The 24,320-nt window shown below is 45.2% G+C and overlaps 9 protein-coding genes across 9 annotated transcripts; 4 read left to right on the top strand and 5 right to left on the bottom strand.

Annotated features, from left to right (window-relative positions):
* Positions 1–227: 227 nt before the first annotated feature.
* Positions 228–812, bottom strand: LAJ45_09334 (uncharacterized protein; the record flags this gene model as incomplete). The annotated part of the gene is made up of 4 exons (XM_046118877.1): positions 228–239; positions 318–366; positions 529–674; positions 744–812. The coding sequence occupies 4 exons, from the start codon at positions 810–812 to the stop codon at positions 228–230; spliced, it is 276 nt and encodes a 91-aa protein (XP_045967955.1).
* A 2,157-nt stretch (positions 813–2,969) lies between these two features.
* Positions 2,970–3,535, bottom strand: LAJ45_09333 (uncharacterized protein; the record flags this gene model as incomplete). Its single annotated transcript, XM_046118876.1, has 4 exons — positions 2,987–3,095; positions 3,156–3,244; positions 3,358–3,423; positions 3,503–3,535. The coding sequence occupies 4 exons, from the start codon at positions 3,533–3,535 to the stop codon at positions 2,987–2,989; spliced, it is 297 nt and encodes a 98-aa protein (XP_045967954.1).
* A 1,063-nt stretch (positions 3,536–4,598) lies between these two features.
* On the top strand, positions 4,599–6,068 carry LAJ45_09332 (uncharacterized protein; the record flags this gene model as incomplete). The annotated part of the gene is made up of 2 exons (XM_046118875.1): positions 4,599–5,716; positions 5,822–6,068. The coding sequence occupies 2 exons, from the start codon at positions 4,599–4,601 to the stop codon at positions 6,066–6,068; spliced, it is 1,365 nt and encodes a 454-aa protein (XP_045967953.1).
* A 2,009-nt stretch (positions 6,069–8,077) lies between these two features.
* Positions 8,078–8,785, bottom strand: LAJ45_09331 (uncharacterized protein; the record flags this gene model as incomplete). The annotated part of the gene is made up of 3 exons (XM_046118874.1): positions 8,078–8,157; positions 8,214–8,294; positions 8,743–8,785. 3 exons carry the CDS (start codon positions 8,783–8,785, stop codon positions 8,078–8,080), a joined length of 204 nt encoding a protein of 67 aa, XP_045967952.1.
* A 2,501-nt stretch (positions 8,786–11,286) lies between these two features.
* On the top strand, positions 11,287–11,800 carry LAJ45_09330 (uncharacterized protein; the record flags this gene model as incomplete). Its single annotated transcript, XM_046118873.1, has 3 exons — positions 11,287–11,446; positions 11,507–11,607; positions 11,669–11,800. 3 exons carry the CDS (start codon positions 11,287–11,289, stop codon positions 11,798–11,800), a joined length of 393 nt encoding a protein of 130 aa, XP_045967951.1.
* A 626-nt stretch (positions 11,801–12,426) lies between these two features.
* Positions 12,427–14,766, top strand: LAJ45_09329 (uncharacterized protein; the record flags this gene model as incomplete). The annotated part of the gene is made up of 7 exons (XM_046118872.1): positions 12,427–12,643; positions 12,853–12,863; positions 12,910–13,355; positions 13,415–13,957; positions 14,029–14,277; positions 14,329–14,603; positions 14,666–14,766. 7 exons carry the CDS (start codon positions 12,427–12,429, stop codon positions 14,764–14,766), a joined length of 1,842 nt encoding a protein of 613 aa, XP_045967950.1.
* A 1,562-nt stretch (positions 14,767–16,328) lies between these two features.
* Positions 16,329–17,626, bottom strand: LAJ45_09328 (uncharacterized protein; the record flags this gene model as incomplete). Its single annotated transcript, XM_046118871.1, has 3 exons — positions 16,329–16,365; positions 16,455–17,210; positions 17,295–17,626. 3 exons carry the CDS (start codon positions 17,624–17,626, stop codon positions 16,329–16,331), a joined length of 1,125 nt encoding a protein of 374 aa, XP_045967949.1.
* Positions 17,627–21,892: 4,266 nt separating this feature from the next.
* Positions 21,893–22,901, bottom strand: LAJ45_09327 (uncharacterized protein; the record flags this gene model as incomplete). Its single annotated transcript, XM_046118870.1, has 3 exons — positions 21,893–22,126; positions 22,183–22,722; positions 22,863–22,901. The coding sequence occupies 3 exons, from the start codon at positions 22,899–22,901 to the stop codon at positions 21,893–21,895; spliced, it is 813 nt and encodes a 270-aa protein (XP_045967948.1).
* Positions 22,902–23,489: 588 nt separating this feature from the next.
* On the top strand, positions 23,490–24,117 carry LAJ45_09326 (uncharacterized protein; the record flags this gene model as incomplete). Its single annotated transcript, XM_046118869.1, has 3 exons — positions 23,490–23,634; positions 23,944–23,976; positions 24,044–24,117. The coding sequence occupies 3 exons, from the start codon at positions 23,490–23,492 to the stop codon at positions 24,115–24,117; spliced, it is 252 nt and encodes an 83-aa protein (XP_045967947.1).
* Positions 24,118–24,320: the final 203 nt, after the last annotated feature.

The raw sequence follows: 24,320 nt of genomic DNA, 5'->3' as shown, positions 1-24,320 counted from the left end.
GTAGAGGTACATTATATTGTTGCACTTGAGCTACTCTTAGATGCTGTTAGCTGACAGACAAACACACAGTGCAGCTGGAGTACTAGAATGTAGAGCAAATATCTACTCTGGCGAAGTGGTACATAGATAGGGCAGGGAAGTGGCCCTCCGCGATTACAGTTTGTTTGCATGACCAGGAGTCGAGCTGGGGAGTAGCTAGCTAGCTAGGTCCAAGGGATGTAGTAGTACTATAGGTACCTCTACATTTTGATTAGAGTATTAGACGACCGTCATATATCTCCCTCCCTACACATATACATCTGATGTAGGCACAGTACCGGTACGACCCGTACAATAGATTTTTGGGAAAGAACATGCTGAACTGCACTTTCTGGAATTAGCGGGAGATCTTATTAACTACCCGGACTAGGCCGCAGATAGACAGGCCTTGTGAGCAGCAGCAGCAGCAGCAGCCCAGTGGTACAAGGTACATACGTAGAGTTGCCTTCTCTCGAGCAGATACATGAGGTTCCAGGTCAGAGGTCTCACCTGTTGTGCAGCTCGCTCTCGTTCCAGACGTCCAGTGTGCCACAAACTCCCAGCCTCGAAACGTGGTGTGTGTGATACAATTTGTTCACAAGCCACCCTCTCTGCTCGATCCTTTGGTCATCACGTTTCACAAGGCCTGGTTTAATCTACATTTCTGGGGAAAAAAAAGATCAATAAAAATAAAAATAAAGGTTTCCCCGGGCGTTTATACTTACCCTTCCCTTCCCATGCTTCCTTGCCTGCCTGCCTGCCTCATGGCTCGTCTTACTTTTCTTACCCCTCATCACATCGCGTCACATCACATCCATCATCACATCACCACCCTACGGTTTTTGTTTCTCGAGCTTTTCGCGAGAAGCGTGAGGAAAATTTATTTGGGGGCCCTCCCTCCCTGGAAAAGAGCGCCGTAGGTACCGTTTCTGGGAGATCTACAACATCTAGCGTGCAAATCAACCCCAACCCGACCAGCCAACCGGCCAACCAAACTATTCATGTGTCGAATTCTCGAAGCGAATTACACGCAGCAGCCCACGCGCCCCCCCACATCTTGGGTTTGTTTCCCCTTCATCCCTCCTTTTGATTATGTTTCGAGCTGTTCATAGGTTCATAGGTTCGCGGATCATTATCCAGCAATCCATCCAGAGCGGTCCTTTAGTGGGAGTACAGCGTGCGGGCCACCATGATATGTAGTTGAAATTTAAACGGGAAACAAACACGAGTGTACCCCCAAAATAAATGAGTTGCTGGCCAAGTCACGATTCATGTCTTTTTTTTATTTTTTTATTTTTTTATTTTTTTAAACTTCGTGAGATCAGAGACATGATTGACCACGTCAGGTAGTCTCCCAAGCCTGGGTTAGCCTTGAGATTAGACCGCACCCAACCCAGAAAACCCTAAGCTTGTGGTTCCGCTGGCACAGCTAGAGTAGACTGGTGGTGTGAGTAAAGTAAGGTGTGTTTATTAGGACTGGAACGCACGGGCCAGGTACCGGTTCTTGTGGAGACGAACAAAGTATGGGGGGTACGGGGAGACAATTCTTTAGAAATAGTAATAGCCTGTAGGTTCTAACAGCGAAACATGCTACACCCCCCCCCCCCCCCAAAGGAGTATCGTGACAGGTTGAATTTAGAGTGGGGTGTGGGCGGCTCTTTTGTGCTTTGGCGCCGGGCAGCAGCAGGACAGGCGAGAACAATAGTGATGTCTGTAAACTGCCTCCCTTGTTCTGTCACAAGGCCCATATTCCTGGTTGGCCGCTGGATGGTGACTTTATCTTGAAGAAAATAACCATCCATCCAAGAAGAATGTTATTTATTGTTCCTTATATTTTGTTTTTTCTTTTAACAATTTCCCGGTGTTTGTCTTTCCCGGGGATTTTAAAGATGAGTTATGTAGGAGGAGGAATGGACGGATGAAATAAAAGGAGACTAGAGCAGGTAGACATCTCCGCCTTGTTGCCTTGCTGGCTTGTAGCTGGTTGGTTGGCTCTTTTATTGTATGCTGCTACTCTTATGTATTTGCACGGGAAAGCTGTGTACCTAGCCAGAGCATTCCCTCGTGCGGATAGCCAAGGTAGGCCGGTGTCGGTAGTAGCTGTTAGGGTACTGACTGTCGTCTGTACTTCTAGGCAGAGCAGGTATGTAGGAGTTAGGTACTTGCTGTGAGCTGTGTGGTTGAGTCCTCGCTCACCGCTACCTACTCACGATCGTAACCCTGTCTTAGCTTCCACCAGCTGTGTGTTGTGTGTGGTGTTCTATGGGACCAACGGAAGGCCTCGCGATAACACCCACGAATTCGATTCTCGGCTGCGTTGGTCCTGATAAGTCCAAGCGTGCAGGGGGGCACGCATTCGGAATTTTTTTTTTGCAAAGAGGAACGAACCATCAGCCATGTGTGGTGTCTCTCAGTATGTAACACCGTTTGCTGCCTTTTTTTGTAGCCCAGAGGTTGTTATGCCACACCCACCACCACCACAAATTCCTTTTTTATTTGGAAAAATTAATCATACCCTTCAATCATTGGTAGCCGCCTTCCAAACAATTGGGGGCCTATCAATTGATTGGGACGCGAAGTGTTAAACGCCCCTAGCCTAAGTTCTTCCGGGGAAGTGTAGATGAATGAACCCGGGGCGAGGAGGTGGGAAAGAAAGGATTAGAAAAATAAAATAAAGATGCAGAGAAATAGAAAATTAAGGAGATTCCCGAGGGCGTCGCGCGCTCAATACATACTCAGTGGCAAAACCCTCTTCCTTCTGTGAGAGGGGGGGGGGGGGGGGAATTTGGAAGGTACGTTTCAGGCCAGAGGAAAGTTTTGAGGGAGAACGCAGCAAGAAGCAGCAGTTCGGGTCTTGACTCTCTCAAATTTTAGTTTTTATTTTTTTAGTTGCAGTAGGTAGACGAGTGAACGAACCTCACGATGGTTCGTCGGGTCTCTGGTTCTGTAATTCACAGGCCTTTTCTATCTAGCTGTGCTGATCGAGGCGACGATAGTGGTGGGTAGGGGGGAGGACCAGAGGGGAGTTTGCTGAAATGTACTTGGTCGGTGAACAGCAGCAAGTTCTCAAGGGACAACTTTACGTGGAAAAGGGCTATCACGGTGAGCTCATCACTCACGAATTAGAGGGTACAGACCACGATATGTACCAACCAACCAGGGCGTCTTGCTTCTGCTGCTGCGCTCGTCGCGCAACAGGGATAGGACCCGTGTCGGCAGAAGCAAGCTGTGCAGGAAGCAGTAACTCGTAGTCTAGTAGACTTATTGTATGTATGTAGTAGTAGCATCAGGCAGGACACCTACTCTCTATTTCTCTTGACTCCAATTCATGTGGATTACATATTTCATTCCACTCCCCTTCATCCACTCTCTATGTGGGCGAATAGCTGACAACAAGGCGCTCGTCTAGGGTTTGATCAATAAATGCAAAATAATCATATCCAGCGATATGTAAGTAGATTATGGTAGGTGATGTACTGCTTACCTCCAAATATGAATGGACACAGCCGCCGCGCATGGCACGGGCACGGGGGTAGGGGGACCTGTAATGGAGGTGTGGGAAGAGAGGTGGGTGTGGCCGAGGGCGACTGGCAAATCCCACCCCCTCTCCTACCCCCTCACCTGGAAAAGGACTCTTGCCCGCAGACAATTTGCCCAGATTCAGTCGAGTTCCAATCTCGCGCTTTGCTACACACACCCCCAAAAGACCCGCTTAGATCAGTCTGAGGCAAGAAAGGTAAGAGGGTAGGTCCTTGGATGCACTTGAAGTAACTCACCCCCATACATGGCTGGCTGGGCCTAGGATGGTGCCCCCGGGTCTCGCATCCAAGTATGGCCATGATCGATTATGGACTCAACCGCTCATAATAGACTAATAAACATCACACTCCCTCCTGCTGCGTCGTCGTTACTTACTGCTACTGCTGTTACTACTACTCACTCACTCACTCGCTGCTCCCCCCCCCATTAACGTCTTCAAGACAATTCCAAAGCAAGCAAGCAAATTAGCGACAGACGTGGTGATATTATCCCGAACAGTGGCGTGTCCATTCTTCTCGACATCTCTCGCTTTTTTTTTTATGAAGAAGGGTTCACAGCAAAGGAAATCCATGACAGTTCACATAGGATAATTCTATTTCCCATTCACCCCATTTGCATTCTCTTCCTCTCATCCGATTTGTTTAGCAGCAGCAACAGTAGCAGCAGCAGCATTCTTTTTTTTTACTACCACTATTATCCACTACATATTACATTACTTATCCCCGTACTACTTTTTCCCTCCCCCACCCGGCCATCCATACATCTTGCGTCCTTTTTTTCTCCGTGTTTCCTGTTCTTTCCGGAAATTTGAATCACTCAGCCGGAATCAACCCTTTGCCACATTCGTCGGTATAATTATATATCATCCATCGTTCCGTACCTTTTCCAGATTCTTTTAATCCATTTCTACGATTTCAAGTCAACTACTACTACTACTACTACAATACAACTACTCAACAACAACAACCACAACTACAACTAACACAGCAACACAACAACACCTTCAACATAGCATCACATCACTTCCCAACAACTCAAAAATGAGTTCATCAAATTCCCCCCGTTGTTACGACGACAGTGACAGTGATATGAGTACCCGGGATAGCAGCAGCTCGTCTCGAAGTACCGTGCCCAGTTCAGTGCCGTCGTTACACTACTCATCAGCAGAATCAAAGTTTGGTTCTCCTTCAGAATCCTACGACAATCACCCCGACTACTCCCACTCAAACCCTCGCGACACTGTGGATACTTACTGCAGTACCGTTGCGTCTTTTGACGATTTTGTGGAGGAGGATTACCCATACTATGAGAATGGACACCATACTTATAACGCTCCAAAAGAGCCCATCCAGACTCAAGCGATCCCGGCGATTCCTTCAGAGTTTGCAGAGCTCTTCCCCTCGACTAGACGTCTCAATATCCAGCATGACGACTCAACGATTGATGGCAACATGAATCTAAGGGTCGACACAAACGTTTCTTCATCCGGTGAGGCGCCAAAGAACCTAACACTTTTCCACCTACGAATGTACGACTTGAAGGCCCGCGACTTTTCACTGAGACGCTATGGCCGGGATTGCGGACGCGAGGTTGCTCACATCAAGCGAAAAGTTGTCAAGCCCGCCCCAGTACGACCAAAACTCCAACGCTCGCTGAGTAGAGCTTTTGAGAGCTTCCGTGGGAAAGGGGAGGCGGAGCAATTCAAGTTGAACAGGCAGGATAGTGGATACTCGTCATCATTGGACGAAGAGGAGGATGATCATCAAGCGAAGGAGTCATCGTTGAGTGCGGCCGGAGCTCACCCAACTCAGGCTTCAAGTGTCTCGAATGTCTGCACATTGGAATTCTCCAATTACGCTCATGTAGATCTCACAAGGAGAGGAGGCAAGGCATCAAAGAAATACGATTTCGAGTATTGGGGAAAGAGTTATTCGTGGAAAAGGGTTATTATCAGGTCGATCGGCGGTGGCGAGGAGGTCAATTATCACCTTGTCAACAACGGAACCAATAACGTTGTCGCCTACATCGTACCTGACCATTTGTCACCTGCTCGCGCTAAAGCGGAGGAGGCGAAGGGTGGATTTATACCCCCTTCATCGTTCATCTTCAGGGACTCAGTTCAAGATCCTGTGATCAACTGTTTAGCCGATGTCGCTGAGTAAGTTTTCACCCCACTCCGTCATTGATCTACATTTTTACTATTTTCTCATCCCACCCTCAATGCGTAAATGCATATATACTAATTGAGTTTATTACAATTTAGCGTCATCGTTGCGACTGGTCTGACTGCTCTTGTGGATGATTGCATCAAGCGAAAATTTCACAAGAAAAAGACGGTTCATATGGTTCTCCCCATACCCATGGTCAGCAGTCCGCTGAAAATGAAGATGGAATATGTTGGCCCTAGGCGACTCATCGATGAAGTGTTTAACCGAAGACCTACGATATCGCGCAGCCAATCGACACAAAGTAGTCGAAGTCCAATGCCAGCAAGGACAAGGACCGCCTAAACTTTATCCGGCGTCCCTCCGATGATATCGAGAGGGATGCCTAATCCTGGAGAACAAAAACGACGACGACGACGATTTATAAAAACAAAATCGCGCCCTCGTTTCGGCTCTCGAGTACATATATCGCGTCATGTGTGTGCATATTTTTTTGGGAGGCTGGCGTTTTTCTCTTGTTTTTTTATCATCTTTTTCGAGAATTCATTTTCTCTCTGCGCAATATTCCTATGATTTAGCGAAATGCTGCAATACCTAGGGTAAAGCCGTGATTAGGGCAACGGCGTCATAAGGGAGTGTTCGAGTGGGGCGGTGTTTGGTATATTAGAGGATGCTTTTTTGCTTTTTATTTACTCCCGGGTTGAAGCCTGGACGGGGAGCGAGGGGAGAGAAGTATCCGTCATTTCTAATGGCTATTTCGGTACTATAGTCTCATTTGTTCCGAGGATTATATTGGATTACTAGGGAAGCATTTTTGCATTTTGTTGGGTTATAGGATATCTCTCTACTTCTTCTACTACTTCTTCTTTTACTTTTTTTTTCCCCCACCCCGCGGTATTATTCTTTTGAGGCGGCCGGTATATTTATTTTATTTCTTCGTTTTACGATCCTTCTCCTCTCATTAGAGGCCTGAATTTCTTTTGTTACTTTGTTTTTTTACTCTCTTCTCGTTGCGTGATTTTTCTTTTATGTTCGGTTGTGATATTGTGTATTTATGTGTACGGATTACGGTTTCTATCAGCGGGGTGGTTTACATGCTTTTTTTGCGTATGAAGAAGAACGAGACGTCCAGTCCTCGATAAATATCATATCATTTCTTGATTCCTGATTCCCTCGCTTCTCTTGGTGAGGGGTACATAATGCTCTAAGTGTAATGAAAGCGTTCCATATTACAACAATGAACGAAACCGGTACCGGGTGGTTCCCTCCCCTTCCCTTCATTACCGGTACCAGCTGACCCCGGGACAAACTTTGGCTGTCGTCAGGAACTTGTTTCCGCAGCCATCCATCATCAGCCAGCCATAATGAATTTCCCCATTCACACAGCTGGTGTAATCATTCCGCCTGACTTGATAATGCTACCAGCCTCTTATGGGTACCTCGGTTCATCAAGATGAATATTTTTTATCGGTGGCGCATAGAGGTAAATGATCACAGACAAAGCGTTTCTAACTGCTGGACTCGCAAGAGAACGAGCGGCGCCGGGAAATCCGACACCTGAGGCGGTGCGACATGACGTGGAAAAAAATCCCCGACACTTCGCTCAGCCTCCTCCTACTCCTACTCCTCCTATGTAGGTACTCTTCGAGCTCCTCCATTAAGCCGCGACACGAAGGGAACATCCATCCACGCACGCAGCATTCCCGTTTTTTCGGGGATAAAAACAAATCATCAGCCAGCCAAACTAATACAAATTCTGCGAAACGAAGCACTATACGAATACCAATTGTCTCCCCAGCCAGCCAGCCCCGAAACCATGACCTAAGGAACTACTAGTGCATTGCAGGCTGCAGAACTGAGTCGGGAAACGCGACTGAGGAAGGCACGCAAGCAAGCAAGCAGGAGGTGGGGTTTCGCGGCTCGTGAGTGAGTGAGGTGTGGGGAATATGTATTTTGGATTCGGTTCCTTAGGTTGCATGCGGGGCTGCTCTTTTATATTTTTGATTCCCGCTCAGCCTGTCATCGTCCGCCTCATAGCACTCGTCATATCGTCGTCCACTGGATGTCGTGCAACTATGTAGGTACTACATACAGTAGATATAGACTCTACTGTACTGTACTCTATGTGCTGCGAGATGAGGTGCGCGCATAATGGTTATGAGAATGTATAATCATAGAAAGATCTACCAGAGCCCAAAAAACAATTACACAATTGTCTCCAGGTGGTATTATGCAATTGTGTGTGCACGTGGGTCAATCAATCAACCTTTGAAGTTGAGAATTGAGCCAAGAATATGCCTTGTGTCTCGAAGCATCGAAGAAGTATGTAAAATGGTTAGAAGCCTCATGATGTGTTAGACATGGTGCAAGTGTAAGGACCAGAGATCTACCATATGGTGCGAAGTCTGGAAAGTCGCAGCGACTATGTATCTTTCTATGCGTTTATGCGTAAGTCAAGTAACTGTACTGGAATTGATATTGGGGGTGTACCCTGGAAGTCAATGCCGACAATGCTGACGATGATGCCCCCGGGTTTTCGGAAGCTGTCACTCTTCTCGCATAGAGATTCCGCTATTGTTTCCTACTTTGTGAGGTTGGGAATTGATATGAAGTTGTGCTTGTGGATCAAAGCGGGGAAAACCCGAGGGATCGACTGCCGTTCTTTAGAGATGTAATCGTCCGTCAAACAAAATGGTGACTATCACTATCTAAGCAAGCCTAGTGAGATAAGGTTATTTCAGCCTTGCATAATAATATAAGAACTTCTCCAGGTTTTTGATAATCGTCCCATGTAGGATATAATCTAGGAACACAAAGTACTACTACATGTACATACATGTACCTAGTATACTCATAAGGCCCCAGCATTGACTTGAGTCACGGTTGTAGCCCTGGCTGTTCGTCCGAATTTTCCTCGTTTAGGGGATTTCCAACTCATAGGGTTTTATGCATAAAGTGCTTCCATTTGTTTCAATAGCTTTGTGCCTTGTGCCTTTTCTAGGCCGCTTCCATCGGAGACCGATTTGCTGCGCACGATCGGCCGCGGCAAGGAACTCCTGCATATTATGATTCGGCAGTATTCTGGAAGTCCGGCCAAATATTAACCTTTACTGAATTACACATGAGGGTGCAAGGCGCGATTTCCTGTTCGCCGGTGCAGTGGCGATGATTGCCATTTTTCGATCTTGACAGGTGCAAGTCCTTGATCCCCGTCCTATTTTGGTAAAAGAGCAAGCCTTACCAACTGACTGTAATAAAAAGATTATTTTTGGATGAGCGCGCTTAGGCGCGTATGATATCGAGTGATATTTCAAGACTGTTTAGGGTTAGGGGTTACCTACTAAATGTTAATTTGAGGTCGACAGCAATGACTCGAAATATCGCAGTAGAATTAAGTACAATAACTTATCATCGTGTAGGTGCCCCTGGGAGTAAACGTAATCCTGTGGGACAGTAATTTGATGCAGGTCTGAAATCAGAGTGATATATCAAGGACCAATCTTGTACTGCGCGTGCTGTGAATGGATGTGCTGATCGACCTTCCGCAGGAACTTAGTAAAATCTAATTGGCCATAATTACTAATTTCAAATATGATGTCTGATTGGAAAACAAACACCGAGATATTTGAAATTGACTCATATGTGTAAGTGCCCGAGTATATGCGTAATAATCGGAACGAATTAGTCGAAGTTCTTAATTGTTATGACTTGAGATAATGATTATCAGTTCAGAGGTTTAGGAGGCTGATAACGATCCAGTTTCTCAAGAAAAAGCAACCGAGTGAATAGTCAGAAAAAAAAATTACATACTAATTCTTCCAAGTTTTCTCTAGGTAACCAAGCTGGCATTGGCATAAACTTCTCCCAATAATCTTCCTCGATAAAGCGGCCATTGCAAGTCCGGAAATCGATTTCATTTTAATTCCACCCTGTTTGTTTCACTCACCGTTTTTATCCTGGCAGTATGACCCGCTGAAAACGCCGCATCGTAACATACATAAGTCTACTAATCCATCCGTCTCAGTAGGCTATGTATTAAGAGCACATGACTACAATTCTTGTTACTGGCAGGGAAAATTACTGAAACTCCCTCTAGGTCTAGACGTAGGTACAGCATTGATGGCTGACCTAGTATGATTTTAGATCTCTGCATATAATGCCGTACCTTTATGACCTGCAGCACGCAATTGCCATTCATTACAAGTTATGGTTAGCCACTGATTCAATTATACAGGGTTATCAAACGATTGTCGTATCAATACTTGCATTGTACCACCATCCTGGACGCATATCATGAGCATAGATTCCCATCCAAACCTAGCTAGTCCAGTAATTCTGTTTGACAGAGATTTCAGCCCTCCGGCCACGCAGTTACTCAAGACAACAAGAAAGTACAGCCGGTTTAGTTGCACTTCAATGTTCACACCCGGCATGATAGAAAGATAGGGTAAAGGATGATGTCAGTCGCCAACCTCAATTGGAGCCGCAGCTGTGAACGCCCGAGACCTTGATTATAATTTGGAAGGCGGACGTCGTACGATCGAGGAGTGATAATTTCAAGAATGTGCCTATGATGCCTAGCTCTTTTTAATGTTTTCACAATACTATCTTGCACAAGCAACGTTTTTTTCAAGGGTTTTCATTGCTCACAGCTCAAGTTGCGTCTTTGGGCAAGCCAGAACTTCTGTGTGGACGTCGTGGTGTTGGCCAATCGGTTAAGTGCCCTTTCTCGCACACTCGGTTGGGGACTTTAGCTCGAATTATTTAAGCGCATACACACTCTGTCATGTGGGGAATCTCATACGTATATTCTAGAAGCCAATAGTACTTAATTAGCAAAAAAACTTAGGCTAGGCCACGAGCTGACTTTGTGGTATGCTAAAATGAATTCATTCCGAGAATCTATCCTCTAGCCAAAGGATTTCTACAGTCAAATATATTTCTGTGGCTGTATAACCTATGGCTAGGTCTAGTTGGAGTTCATCTAACTACAAAGGCATAAATCCTTCTAGGTTCCGCCAAGCATACAAATACCTTGTAGCAACAAAACCTCAATCTCTAAAGAATCTTTACATAAAGATCAGAGTGGCTTATATATTACGGTAGAATTTGATCATTAACCAATATATCTGTCGTCAGTTTTGACTTAGAACACTTTTAAAGCTTGCCAATTACCAGAACGGGTATCCTAATCAATTGTTGAGATGACGTTTATCTCTGGGTTACATCATGTAGTGTTAACTACAGTCGCCGCTATAACGAACGTGCATATTGAGCAACTTTCCGCTCAGTATAGCAGATTATTCGGTACAGCAGACCAAACTCTTTGCCGGGGAGAAAAAAAAAAGCCAGCCCAAGTGGTTCGGTACATCAAATATTCGGTATACAAGCGTTCGCTACAACGGCGGGCGACTGTACATGTAGGTCTCATAGATACACTAAAAGACGAGTGATATTTCAGAGACACATGCCAAGCCTTGAGGCTCCGCGTCCCAGCATGGTCCGTGCGCTAATCTAAGACTTCAGCGAGCTGTATTTTATACTAACGTCTCATATCTCAGAAATGGCGGATCGGGCTTCCCAGAAGTCAATCTTATTGCTTCCGAAGCGTCCTGAATACAGGAAACCGGTCACGGCCAAACCTTCGAGTAGCGTTCCCCCGACGACAAACGCCGAAACTAAATCTCCCGCTACCGAAACCAGATCTCCTGCCACCGTCGAAAGTAAACCTCATGATGCCGAGAGAGATTGGCCGTTAGGAATGGAAGTTGATAGAGACAAAGATGGGCTGGCGACAGGGCTGTTTTGCCCGTTATGTTTTGGAGATCTGTTTCAGTACTTGATCAGTGAGGGAAGAGGTCTTGTGATGTGTCCAAATAAGAAGGTTGGGTCTGAGTGGTTCTTTATGTGATTTGTACCGATTTGCTGATTGCGTGAGTGATTAGTGCCCCTACCCATTCGATCGTTCAAGGGAAGAACTGCAGGAACACTTCACATTAGTGCCTAGGTTTACGTTTTCAGACAAGGAAAAAGGGGGCGAGGAAGGAAAAGGAAAAGAGCAAGAAGGCGGGAAGTGAAGATAGGTAAACTACAGGCGTTGAAGAGATTGATGGGGTTAGAGGAGATCTTTGTTTGTTGGGGGATGAGTGGCTCCAGTTATCTCTACTTTCTATGGGCTGATTTGCACGCATGTATTTCACAAGCCCAAGCTCGTTAAATCGGGGATGAGATGACCGAGAAAATATTTTTCGCCTGTTCTAGGCGATGAGATGTGAGCACGCAATCATCAGAAAGTTCATCGACTGTTACCGATCGACTCTCGGTGTTTTAGCTCACGAATATTCGGACTACGTAACGTCGAAGGTTTTATCAATTTATGCGGCCGTGAAACATATTACCAAATCGAGTGATGCCTGAATTCTCAATAGTAAAATTATAATCCGCATATCAGAGGTGGGGGAGGGTTAAATAAGGAGAGAAATGGGATTAAGCTCGTGGGAAGAACCGGCTTTTTAGTGGCTAGCTGCTCGGTGATGTAGACGAGATACTGCGGTACCTAGACCTGATTTTGAAAGATCTGTGGTACTACTAGACACTGGACTTTTTCCGGATAGGGCTCGAATGTTTGAAAACTCCCCGCGTTTCGCACGCTAAAAATCGCGCAGATGTAACTGGGAATTTATCCGCGGACATCTCTTCAACGATGTCTGCCGAAGGCGGGATAATAGGAATGGCTGATGTTATAATAAGGGTCGGATTTGTCGCCGACGTCACAACCTCGCCGTTTCTTCATCAATCAATACCAACCACCAAGTCTTCATCATCGTGTCGCATTTCGTTCGACTTCAAAGGAATCACTGAAGCGTCACTCCTGTGTAGAGATAATTCACATAGCTCTCTCCGCATAATCGATACCCAAGGTATAAAATAACCTTCATTGCTGCTGTTTTTGCGTTGCTCGAATGTTTCCCTATCCCTGGCAATTTGTTTACCCCGCACCCCGCCAATCACGATGCCCCTCCTACCCCGCTACGGGAGCTCGAAACTCTTTTTGTATTCGTTAATTGCATTTTATCTCCTGTCGGATACATTAGCAGAAATATCTTTCTCACCATTGACTCAATTTCAGAAGCCCATAATGTCTTTCTCCCAAGCATCCGACCTCAAAGCTTGGGAACAGCTCCAGGAGCACTCCGTAGCTGCTAAAGCCTTTGTCCTGAAAGATCTTTTCGCCCAGGACCCAAACCGTTTTGAGAAGTTTTCCCGGACATTCAAGAACGATGCGGACGGCTCAGAAATTCTGTTCGATTTCTCAAAGAACTTTCTGAACGACGAGACTTTGAAGCTACTCGTCCAGCTCGCCAAGGAAGCTGGTGTTGAGAAGCTTCGTGATGAGATGTTCAGGGGCGAGAAGATCAACTTTACTGAGGACAGAGCAGTCTACCATGTTGCCCTGAGGAACACCTCAAAGAAGGAAATGAAGGTCGAGGGAAAGAGCGTTGTGGAGGATGTTGAATCTGTCCTTACCCACATGAAAGAATTTTCAGAGCAAGTGAGAAGTGGTGAATGGAAGGGTCACACTGGAAAGCAGATTAACACAATTGTCAATATCGGTATTGGTGGATCGGATTTGTGCGACATCCCCTCATTCGAAACACCAATGATTTCTTTTGCTAATAAGCTCTTTGCAGGGGTCCCGTAATGGTAACCGAGGCCCTTAAGCCTTATTCTGACCGAAACCTAACACTTCACTTCGTCTCCAACATCGACGGAACTCACGTCGCGGAAGCTCTCCGCGCATGCGATCCGGAAACTACGCTCTTCCTCGTTGCCTCAAAGACCTTCACCACCGCCGAGACATGCACCAATGCCAACACTGCCAAGAAATGGTTCCTTTCCCAACCTGCAATTGGTGGTGATTCTACAGCAATCGCGAAGCACTTTGTAGCTTTATCCACCAATGCTTCCGAGGTTAGTAAGTTCGGCATTGATACCAAGAATATGTTTGGTTTCGAATCGTGGGTTGGTGGTAGATACTCAGTTTGGTCTGCTATTGGATTGAGCGTCGCTCTTTACATTGGTTACGAGCGTTTCCATGAGTTCCTTGCTGGTGCCCATGCCATGGACAACCACTTCACCGATACTCCTTTGGAGCAGAACATTCCTGTTCTCGGTGGTCTTTTGAGTGTCTGGTACAGCGATTTCTTCTCCGCTCAGACACACTTGGTTGCCCCGTAAGTCTTAAATCTCGACTTGGTAGAAGTTCCTTGTGTCCATAGGATTATTCTCACATGTTTAAATTCAGATTCGATCAGTACCTCCACCGCTTTCCAGCATACCTCCAGCAGCTCTCCATGGAGTCCAACGGAAAGGCGATTACCCGTACTGGAGAGTACGTCAAGTACACCACGGGCCCAATCCTTTTCGGAGAGCCAGCCACCAACGCACAACACTCTTTCTTCCAATTACTTCACCAAGGCACCAAGCTTATCCCCACAGACTTCCTGATGGCCGCTGAGAGCCACAACCCGGTTGAGGGCGGTATTCACCAGAAGTAATACATCCTATTCCGGTGTGATATGTACGAATCTAACTATCAATATAGGATGCTTGCCTCCAACTTTTTTGCCCAGTCCGAGGCCCTGATGGTAGGAAAGACCCCCGAAGAGGTAGCAGCAGAAGGTGCATCCGACGCATTGAAGCCCCACAAGGTCTTCCTCGGAAACCGCCCTACCACCTCGATTCTTGCGCAAAAGATCACTCCGGCCACTCTTGGTGCCCTCATTGCGTACTACGAACACCTCACCTTTACTGAAGGTGCAGTTTGGAATATCAACTCCTTTGACCAGTGGGGTGTTGAGTTGGGCAAGGTTCTTGCAAGTGAGTTTTTTCTAACCTATTTCTTTCGTCCTTTCCCACCCAGGACTGACTCAAAGAAACAGAGAAAATTGGTGCGGAGTTGGATACCCCCGGCCCAGTGTCGAGCCACGATGGCTCCACCAATGGCTTGATCAATGCTTTCAAGTCAAAGGCCAACATTTAATTTATGAATTCTGGAATTGAAAGCTCTGTATTGGTTGAATGACTTATAGTTCATGAATCAAGCGAATTTTTTGCTGGCACTTTGGTTGTGCGTTATCGTGAATGTTCTGTTTCATTTTGAGACCTGGGACATTACAGAAATCATCTTTTTACTTGAAAGTGCTTTCCTGTACTCCTGCTGAAAACATGCTGTAGTAAATAATCATAGGGTGGTTGGATCCTGCTTCCTCCCCGACCATTCTTTCAGGTCTGGATCTCCATTGTTTAGAGGTATACTCTTCCCCATTCTCCGTAATGCTCTTGGTTGGAAATGTGTGTTTTGATACATATAAGTATACTATACGTGGAGCCCACTGGAGCATAAAGATGAATGCGTGAAATATACTAGATCTAGGAAAGTTACTTTTCTTTTTCTTTTTTCACAGATAGGCTGCCGTAGTTGTTACAATGTTTAAAGATAGGAGAAACTACATGTAGTGGATATAGTCATTAATATGATCATGAGTAAATATCAACAGAGATCTTAGTGAAGGTAGACTAGTGAAAGGTTTATTCAGCTCCAATGTACTACAAATCAAAGTATTAGGTCTTCCAATCTTTTCATGATCTGATTTATAGAACGTACTTGTAGCTCTCACCCCAATTTACTTGCGGCCAGCTAGAGGCATTGCGTTTGGATTGTTGTGATGAGCCGAGTGATATCTGGTGACCGAAACGGAGCAAAAATGGATGACAAATTAATTCCAGGTGATTTTAATGTTGATGGTTGATATCGATGCTGATTTATTGATTACTTTAGACGATGTGGGTCCTATAATCAAATATGTAGCGAGGAAATCACCCCGATAGACAAACACGGACCCGTAATAGACGGATCACTTTGGGGAGCTATAATAGATACTGTACTGGCTCTCCGACTGTTGCCTTTATTTCTGTAGAAGTTGCGTTATTTAGTTCCTGTACGCTATTGATTCGAAATGATAAGATGATTGACTAGATGCCGTATAAGTGATTTCAATCACCCTCTACATACTCGCAAGGATGCAAAATCCTGGGTCCCGTGTAGGCTGTTTTCTAGCGCATGGTGGGAGGGCTAAGGATAAGAATCACGGGGTCCGAAGACTTTGAGTGAGTCTTTGCCAGTGCTGTTATATATCTTTCTTTCGTTAATCTCATGTAGATGTACTTTGCAAATGTGGTACACCTAAATATATTGTCCTGAAATATGGCGAGAATTTCTCGTGGCATGTAAACCGATTATTGACATAACCATCATTGAATAATTTAGCTAAATACGCGGCTGATGATTTTCACTGTTGTTCTTTTCCCTTATTTGTAAGCTCGTAGCGTTTCCACGGATCCTGGCTTGCGCTGGATTGGGTCGTCTGCATACTACATGTACTAAAGTGAAAACCTGGTTGTTATGCCCACATCCAGGCCATGTCCGGTCCAGATACGTTATGAAATGGAGACTATATGTGTTGTCGGGGGATCGGAGTGGGGTAAGCCCCTTAAGGGCGTTTTGTGAGTCGAGTTCAACGATATAACTCATTGGTCGTGGAATTACCACCCAACTTCATCATCTTCGGGGACAGGCGGCCTTTAGAATATCGGCCATGAGTATCAATATTCCCATATTGGTGGATATAAATCTCCACAGACGTTTATTCAAAGGGCATTGGGACTTACTGCACCACTTGTTCATCCAACATTTCTTCCCAAAATTCCGAAACCATAAATTCCAAGGGCTTTCTTGAGCTTCCCTTACACATCCAATCCAGTTGGTCTTCCAAAAAGTTCTCGTACGCCGTATCGCCTCGTTCCCCCCACTTTAAAACTCTATTCTCGCACGCCGAAGTCTTTTTTACTTGCCACTCGCATTTTCCCAACACTCTTTTAGCACGCTTTATTTCGGTTCGTAACTCTTCCAACATTTCAGCCCTAGAATACATTATTTTCTGACCCAAAATTAGGCAATCCCCGTGGCCATGAAAAAGTAGAGCAATGGCGTTTATGGCCTTGTTGTCTTTGAACATTTTGACGGCATTGAAGGCGTTCTCGAGCAAACCCAATAATTTTTCACCCGAAACCACAAGTCGATGAACCGTGGTATGCCTCAACTCAGCAAGGTCTCTTAGCGCTTTTGGAAAATTTGTCGGGCTATGTAAGGCTTTGGTAGCAGGTCCAGGATCAGCTTCGAACGCTCGTATCAACTCTTTTGTCCACGCTGTGAGCTCGCCAGCCTCGGGGCACCGCCATTTGTTGCGTGTGAGAATCGATGGATAATTCTTCTTGGTAAACCTATAGCATGCAGATTCAAGAGTGGTCTGGGCGGATGTCAACACTTGATGTTGGAAAAAGAACGTATGTGCTGGGGCTTCGCAAATTTCTGGAAGTTCCAGGTTTACTTCACTGAAGTCATAACGCCGTACTGTTGGTGAGTCGCTGGGACATATGTAAAGAGCTAGGTTAGGCACAATTATAGAAATCTATACTGAAATAGAGAGTGATGGATGTGGTAAGAGCTACCTCCCGCTCTTTTTCACACCACTGCAGGAACACTTAGGTGTTTCTGCTTCTGCTGGCAGAGAGCCCAATGTAAAGCTTCTGAGGGGAATAATTTCCGTTACCCCTGCTACCGCCTCTCCGCCATTTTCGCCCTTCGAGACTCTTTTTATACGTTCTTTTTGTAACTCCTGGATCAACCCATTGTCGATCATTCTGTTTAACGCGGCCGTGAATGAGGCCGTGAAATTCTCGATAAACATGGCTTGGCCGACGAAGACATTGCCCTTAGTGAATCCGACGTCGTAAGCGCAGTCGCGGATCCACGGCCAGACCCTCTCAAGCTCGGGGTTCATGTTTGTTGTTTCTTTGGAGGGGTTGTGGCCAGCTGTAAGCTAGGGTTATTGAGGTGGTGTACAAGAAGCTGGCGCCTGAACTAGGCTTTGTGTAACTTGAGAGCTGGCTGACAAATTGATCATGAATAATCACTCGGAAAAGTGAAACAGGAGAAGCTTACTTGCTTGGTTGATTGACTGAGTAATGAAGCCTTTCGGCTAAGATGAAGGAGTGGAAGGTGGTGGAGAACCACAATAAGGCCTTATACAAAAGAAATCTGATTAAAATTCGGAAACCTTAAGGGAATTAAACGAACTCTTGAGCGAGGAGATTTAGATCGAATATGTTAGGATCTAGGAAGTTACAAGAATGGTCGACCACCTGGGGGTGTATACATAAATACATGTATGAACTTTTAAAAGTATATGTAAGCTAAATACTAAATAGCTTGATGGTAGGATTTAATCTGTTCTGAACTAAGAAAGAAAGAAAGCAAAGCTCGGAGGTGGCGTTGATAGTTATTATATTACAAGTTCGTCTCGATGTTCATGTTAGTTTTAATAATATTAGAGTTATCAAACCTCCCATGATACTTATAGAACTATAAGATAGCTCATCTACTTAAATTTTTCATATACTTGCCTTTAAGTACTGCATGGACTCTAACATAATTGAGGATACCATCTAGCTAGTACATAGGTGATTGGATCGTTGTAAAATTAACCTAAGATTAGACAAAATCAAGTGTAGGTTGAAGAGCCTAGTGGGAATAAGCTGAGTACTCTGGCTCCAGTGCCAGCTATAAAAGTCGTTCAATCTACTAATTTCACTCTATAGATATCGGTACCCACATTGGAGGGAGCGTGAATATTTCATCCCGCAACATATATCCGCCACTCATTATTTTTTAATAACAATATTCATGATGGTTTTAGATCAGACTTGTTTATAATTATGGTACTAGGAGGCACTACGTGGATTACCATATTAATATATATCGTTAAAAGTTATAGTATTGAGACTATCAAATTTCTTCCCTTTTACCAGCACGTACTCTCACATTCATACAAAATTTCGAAAACTGCGCGCATATCTATATAATTGGTATGTATACCGCGTGCATATCTGCTCCTAAAGTCAAATATCTACTAGATATAAGCATACCTTCAAGGAAGTGGTTAGAAATTAGAGCTTGGAAAGACCCATACGTTGTAATCGCCCATGGCCATCCATGCATATGTCGGATTACTCCCCGGGTCTATCGATCGAGGAACACGGAATAGCGGGCCGGGCGCGGACGACTACATTAACCTAGCCCCCATATACTTCGGGGGTAGGGGTAAGTGAGAAGACACCCTTCACGCAATCTTGGCATCGTGGTGTCTTCTCACTTATCCCTGATACCGAAGTACATGTATATCTTCATCCGTGTTTAAATTTTCAGCGTATCACAGCACAGAGAAGCCTCAGTAGTGTTCTAGTCGTCATGAAAACTAGAAATTCAAAATGTAGGAGAAAGAGATGTGAGGATGACTTCTAATTGGAGCGCTATCAGTTACGTCCTTTTCCTCTTACCGTCTATTCCCTCCATCAAAGCTAACGCAATACATGTAATTAATAGGTGACGAATCGAGGCTCTGCCTCGAGAGACACGTCACGTGAACAACTCAGCTATAAGTGACATGAATAATGATGGCACGTAATAAGTCATCCAGAGCCTGACCGCTATGATATTTATTCTGGGATCCCGGAAAGATGAATTCGAATACATTAGGCTATAATGCATAATGGTGTATAAAGCTAGATTATTTTTAGCTCACAACTAGAAGCGCGTTAAAAATGAATCTTAAGAGCGATGTATGTGTAGTTCTTTTCGACAAGATACATGTATCTTATAATATGTGCAATGCATGGACGACGTGTTGGGCTTTTGAGGGAAAGAGTTGCATAATTCAGCACATGCGTGTGTATTATATAATGCAAGTCTCGTACCTATCCCCTGCTTAGCAGCAAGCTGCTTACTGGGAGGATGGAAGCAGGGGTTGGGGACGAGCCTAGGTTGTCCAGATACAAGAATCTGACACCGGCATGACAGCTGGCTCTCCAAAATGCATGCACCCCTAGTAGACTTGACATCTGATACACGAGTGCTGATAATGACTCCTTTTTAACAGGCAGAATTGGCGAGATGAAAGTTTATATCTAAGCTTTTAAAAACAGCATGTCAAATCATAGTTCCGTCAAACGGCTGTTATTTGAGTCATTTATGTAGCCTTCCGGGATGGTTGCATGTTTCAGGTGACAGGTCCTGGAGTTCCACGGTTGAAGCTGCACTGTACCTGCATCAAATCTCGACGGGTAGTCAGATATACATATGACCACTTTTCCTAAACCTATAAGTATATGTACCAGTCGAGGTACGGCTTGGCACTAGGGTTGGGTGAGAATTGGGCTTCTTGCTGCAGGCGTAGGATGTTTTGGTGTACCCTCTCTTGCCAAGCCATCCTTCTGTTGGTGAATGTTTACTGTGATACTGAGGGGATTTTAGGTTCAAGATCGACCATTCGCCACTTCAGTTACACTTCTTCACAATAAATCACTCGCAGGATGAAGGCTTCTGGCCCTGCGGCTTCCTACAAAGATAACGGTATGGTAAAGCATTGGGCCACTTCCTCTGGTCCGATAAGAATAACCCGGGCTAGTGAGTATTTAGAATCGATGCAAACACAGCTGCCGTAGGTGTGTGAAGACACTATTGGAACAGTTTCAGGTCGGTCGTTGGCATAGGAAATAAAAAGTCAAAGCGTAAACATTTAACCGCACGTCCAATCCAGATCTCATCGATAATCGAGCTAACCAGGGAAGTCACCGATACCACGTACCAAGCTTCGTGCCACATTATGCCAACTACTATTTGAACCATCAGTGTTGCTTCGCATAGGTCCACAAAACCATCCCTACCCGTTCTGCGTCAACCTCATCGACCCAAACCATACATACTGCAATATTCGATCCACTTCTTATCAGAGCCAGCTGAGATGTTGCATGATCGGAATCAGTTCGTGATGCGCATCTAACATTAGCTATAGGCCTGGACTTGCTCCCCTCCCCCTCCCCCGCCTGAAACCTTAGATACAATATAGAGCTATAATACCACCTCGAACAATCTACCAGCCGCCGAAAGAAAGTCTCTCGGGAGTTATCGAATGGGGTAGCCTAGTCAGAGAGAAAAGGGGGGGGAAAGCATACAGACGGTAGTTGGGTGGATACAGACGACCATCTACATGTACTAACAGCTAGCTCTCCGTGAACTCGAGTAGCTGGAACCACGCCCCGCGGAGCAGATGTGATATCCCGAAAGCTTCACGTGGTTATCATTTGAGCGCAGTGTGTTTATTCTAGACAAAGGCCGGGCTAGAGCCTGGTCATATACCAAAAAATCTGCCGCACTTGTTGCTTTTGTCAAGATACCCTAAGGAGTACCAACTAATCAAGCAACGCCCTGCCAGAAACCTTCCCCGCAACTTACCAGCCTTCAGACAACAAAGTACCCTGGTACAACACCGCTATGCATATCTTCTTCGGCAAAGGTTTCAGTCAAGCATGGGGGGTGGTAATCGATAAGGCTGAAGTGGGGCCGATGTGCTGATCTTTCTTGTGCGACTACGGCTAATCCGAAACAGGCGATCTGCGATGTGCATGATGATGCTTCATTCATTCAAAAAGCAATACTTCAATAAGTCACTTACGAGGCCCGAGCGACGTATGTACGATATACCTCTCCAAAGAGGGTTTGGGGCTGCGGTTTTGCCACAGATTACCTCCTATCTCATGGGCTGATAGATGGTTAGACCAGATAACTATCGGAGAATACGTACAGACAAGCCAACTTTATCAATGTATACAAAGCGAATAAGGATTGCAGTTTAGATTTCTGTAAGTTCCCCATGGGCAACCTACGTATACATTTCGGATGCCACGAAATCAAGCTTGTCAACTCATTTGCTTCAGCTTAATGTATGAGACTTGATGAAAAACTGACAACTCTCGGGTGTATATGAGTTTAGAAACCTCGCAAGACAAAAATCCAACAGAGCAGTATTGAAAGAATGGTTGGGGGTTGCTTTCATGAATCATGGTAATACAGAAGCAGAAAAAACAACCGACAACGCCGTAACAAAACCAGAAATAACAAAAACAGTAACGATCTAAAGTGAAAAAATGAAGAGAGGAGGAAAAACGAGAATAAGAGGTGACCATGGTACTCTCCATAGCCCATCAAGAGCTCATGACTGCCAAAACTGGTGTCCTTTCAGCTCTTCTAGTGTGAGAGTTTTCACAACGCAGGCATCCAGCACGTTGATGCGAGTCTGACCCATGGGGAGTTTCATCAAATAATGCACCTCTGTCAATCCAATGTCTTCGACATAGTCTAGGACCCGGTGATAGTTTAACCCGACTTGATCCACGGCGTGGCTGTCATCCGAAAAGGTGAATCTTCCACCTTTGGCAATGATGATCTATAGAGATTGATATCAGTAAACATAGATTCATGTTAAGCTTGAAGAAGACCAACCTCGCACACATCTTTCTTAGGATATGGCTCTTTCCAACCTTTTCTGATGCTTGACGAATTCAACTCTGTAATTCCACCGTAGCTACAGATAAAGTCCACGTTCCTCTCAACTTTCCTCACAACATCTCCGCCGTAATCGGCCAATTTCTTATCTGGATCGCTACAGAACAATCTGATAAGATCAAAGTGACCGATCACCGCGGGCTTGAGTGCCTTCAGCATCTCATACTGTGCATCAAAATATGCCTCAAATAGATCTCTCTCGGTTCCTCCAGCTGCCTCGATGGCCCTCTGATACATGGGCTTATCGAAGTCAATCGGGATAGTATTCACATGATGAACCGAGCCGATAAAGAAGTCAAATTTGTAAAGGTTCTGAAGATGATTGATAAGGGTGATTGAGGATTCTCTGATGTAGTCAACTTCAAAGCCGATGGGGAGCTCGATCATGTGTTGATATCGAGACCGGAGGCGGAGAGCAGTGTCATAATAGTCGGCAAAGGCTCTGAAGAGCTCAAACGGATTTAGGTGAGCCTCAATCTACCATCGACCCGATACACCGGTCAGCACACCACAATCTACGCTTGGGGCTTGGAGAACGCCACATTGGTTCTTTCCAGATCAAGGTTTTTGGATCAGGAGAAAATCCCCAAGATCCGCAAAGAAAAAAAAGAACACACCTCCTCCGGGTACAGATCTTCCAAACAATCTCTCGGCATATGTTCAGTTAATGAAAATACTATCATCCCCTTCGCGATAGCTGCCTGTATCATTTCCTCCAACGTATTTCTGGCATGTTGACAAAACTGCCCGGAATGGCTGTGGTGTGAGAATGGCATTGTCCTCCGCTGTCTTCTTGATCTTTGAGCTGCAGGTTGTTGAAAAGGAGTAAACGTAAACACAAGATCGATACAATAAGTATACAGTAATATTCAAAACCACCAAGAATCGTTTGCTGCCTTTGTCAGCGGGTGATCGGGGGAGGGAGATATGGGACGAAGATAAATAAAGATGAAATATCTTCGGCGAACGAACGAGCAGCAAGGAACGTCGATAAAGGGAACCTCCTTACTGAGGAGGTGAGATCAGACTGTCTCTGATTTACGCTGACGCTCGTTCCATGCATCTCTAGATGCCGAAATTCTCGTCATAAGGATGGGAAGGGGGAGGAAAAAAAACAGCTAGTTTCAAAAGTGGCTGTGACTACCTACTGATGGGATAAGAAGTACACATGGCCTAGAACTAAAGAACAATGCCCCTCCCCCTCCTTACAACCCCCACGCACCCCCTCCCAGCTAGGTTAGGGAATGCCAAACAACATCATCGTCGTCTTCTACTCCCTCCTTCTCTTGTCCATCATCATCACCGCCAGCCTTGCGGGGCCAGCAGCTTTGGTCCCTATCGGGAGAGTGTTCAAGTGGTTCCAGCTTCAGTTCCAGTTCGAGACTGCATGTAACTGGCATGCTGGAGTAAGAAAACAGATTCTAATTTTACGACACAGCAACCCCACCACCATCAAGATGCACGCCTGAAAACCGCCAGCAAGTACCGGGGGCCACTGATTAGGTTAGTTAATAACGCAATCGTGGCGCCATGACACCCAGGTGCGCCTGCGAGTCGATCTAAGATCGTCATTAATGGAGGTTGGGGTAAGGTGACTCGGCATACAAGCGAACTCCAATGATTGTAAACCGAGTCGACGTCTACTTACTGGTGCTTAATTGGCACCTTCCGATTAACGTCGAACCAGGAAAAGTGCAGCCGTAACGGTCACATTTTCATCTCTTTCTGATCGTGAGAAAACCCACGTTGAACACTGTTTTGCTTTTTCCTTTCACAATGCACCTTCTGATTTGATTAGCGGGCCTGTATAAATACCATACCCACGTCCAGATCATATTTTGCCTCCATAAGCTCGTAAATCGGAGGGAGTAATATCTTTTTTCACATAAAACGAGCCGACCTCCAATTGGAAAGAAACCATCGTTTTTTCTCTCGTTTTCTTTACCTCGAGGAAGTTTGAAACAAGACCCAATTGTCCACGTGAAATGTGTTCGTTTCGAGAGAACTACATATTGCAGTTCAATTTTGGCCTGAAGATGATATTCGTCAATTGGTGAATAATTATGAATAGGGTA

Source organism: Morchella importuna, assembly GCF_003444635.1.
Source record: "Morchella importuna strain M04M26 chromosome Unknown Morimp01GS035, whole genome shotgun sequence".
NCBI lineage: Eukaryota > Fungi > Ascomycota > Pezizomycetes > Pezizales > Morchellaceae > Morchella > Morchella importuna.
This window is presented reverse-complemented; position numbering and strand designations above follow the sequence as displayed.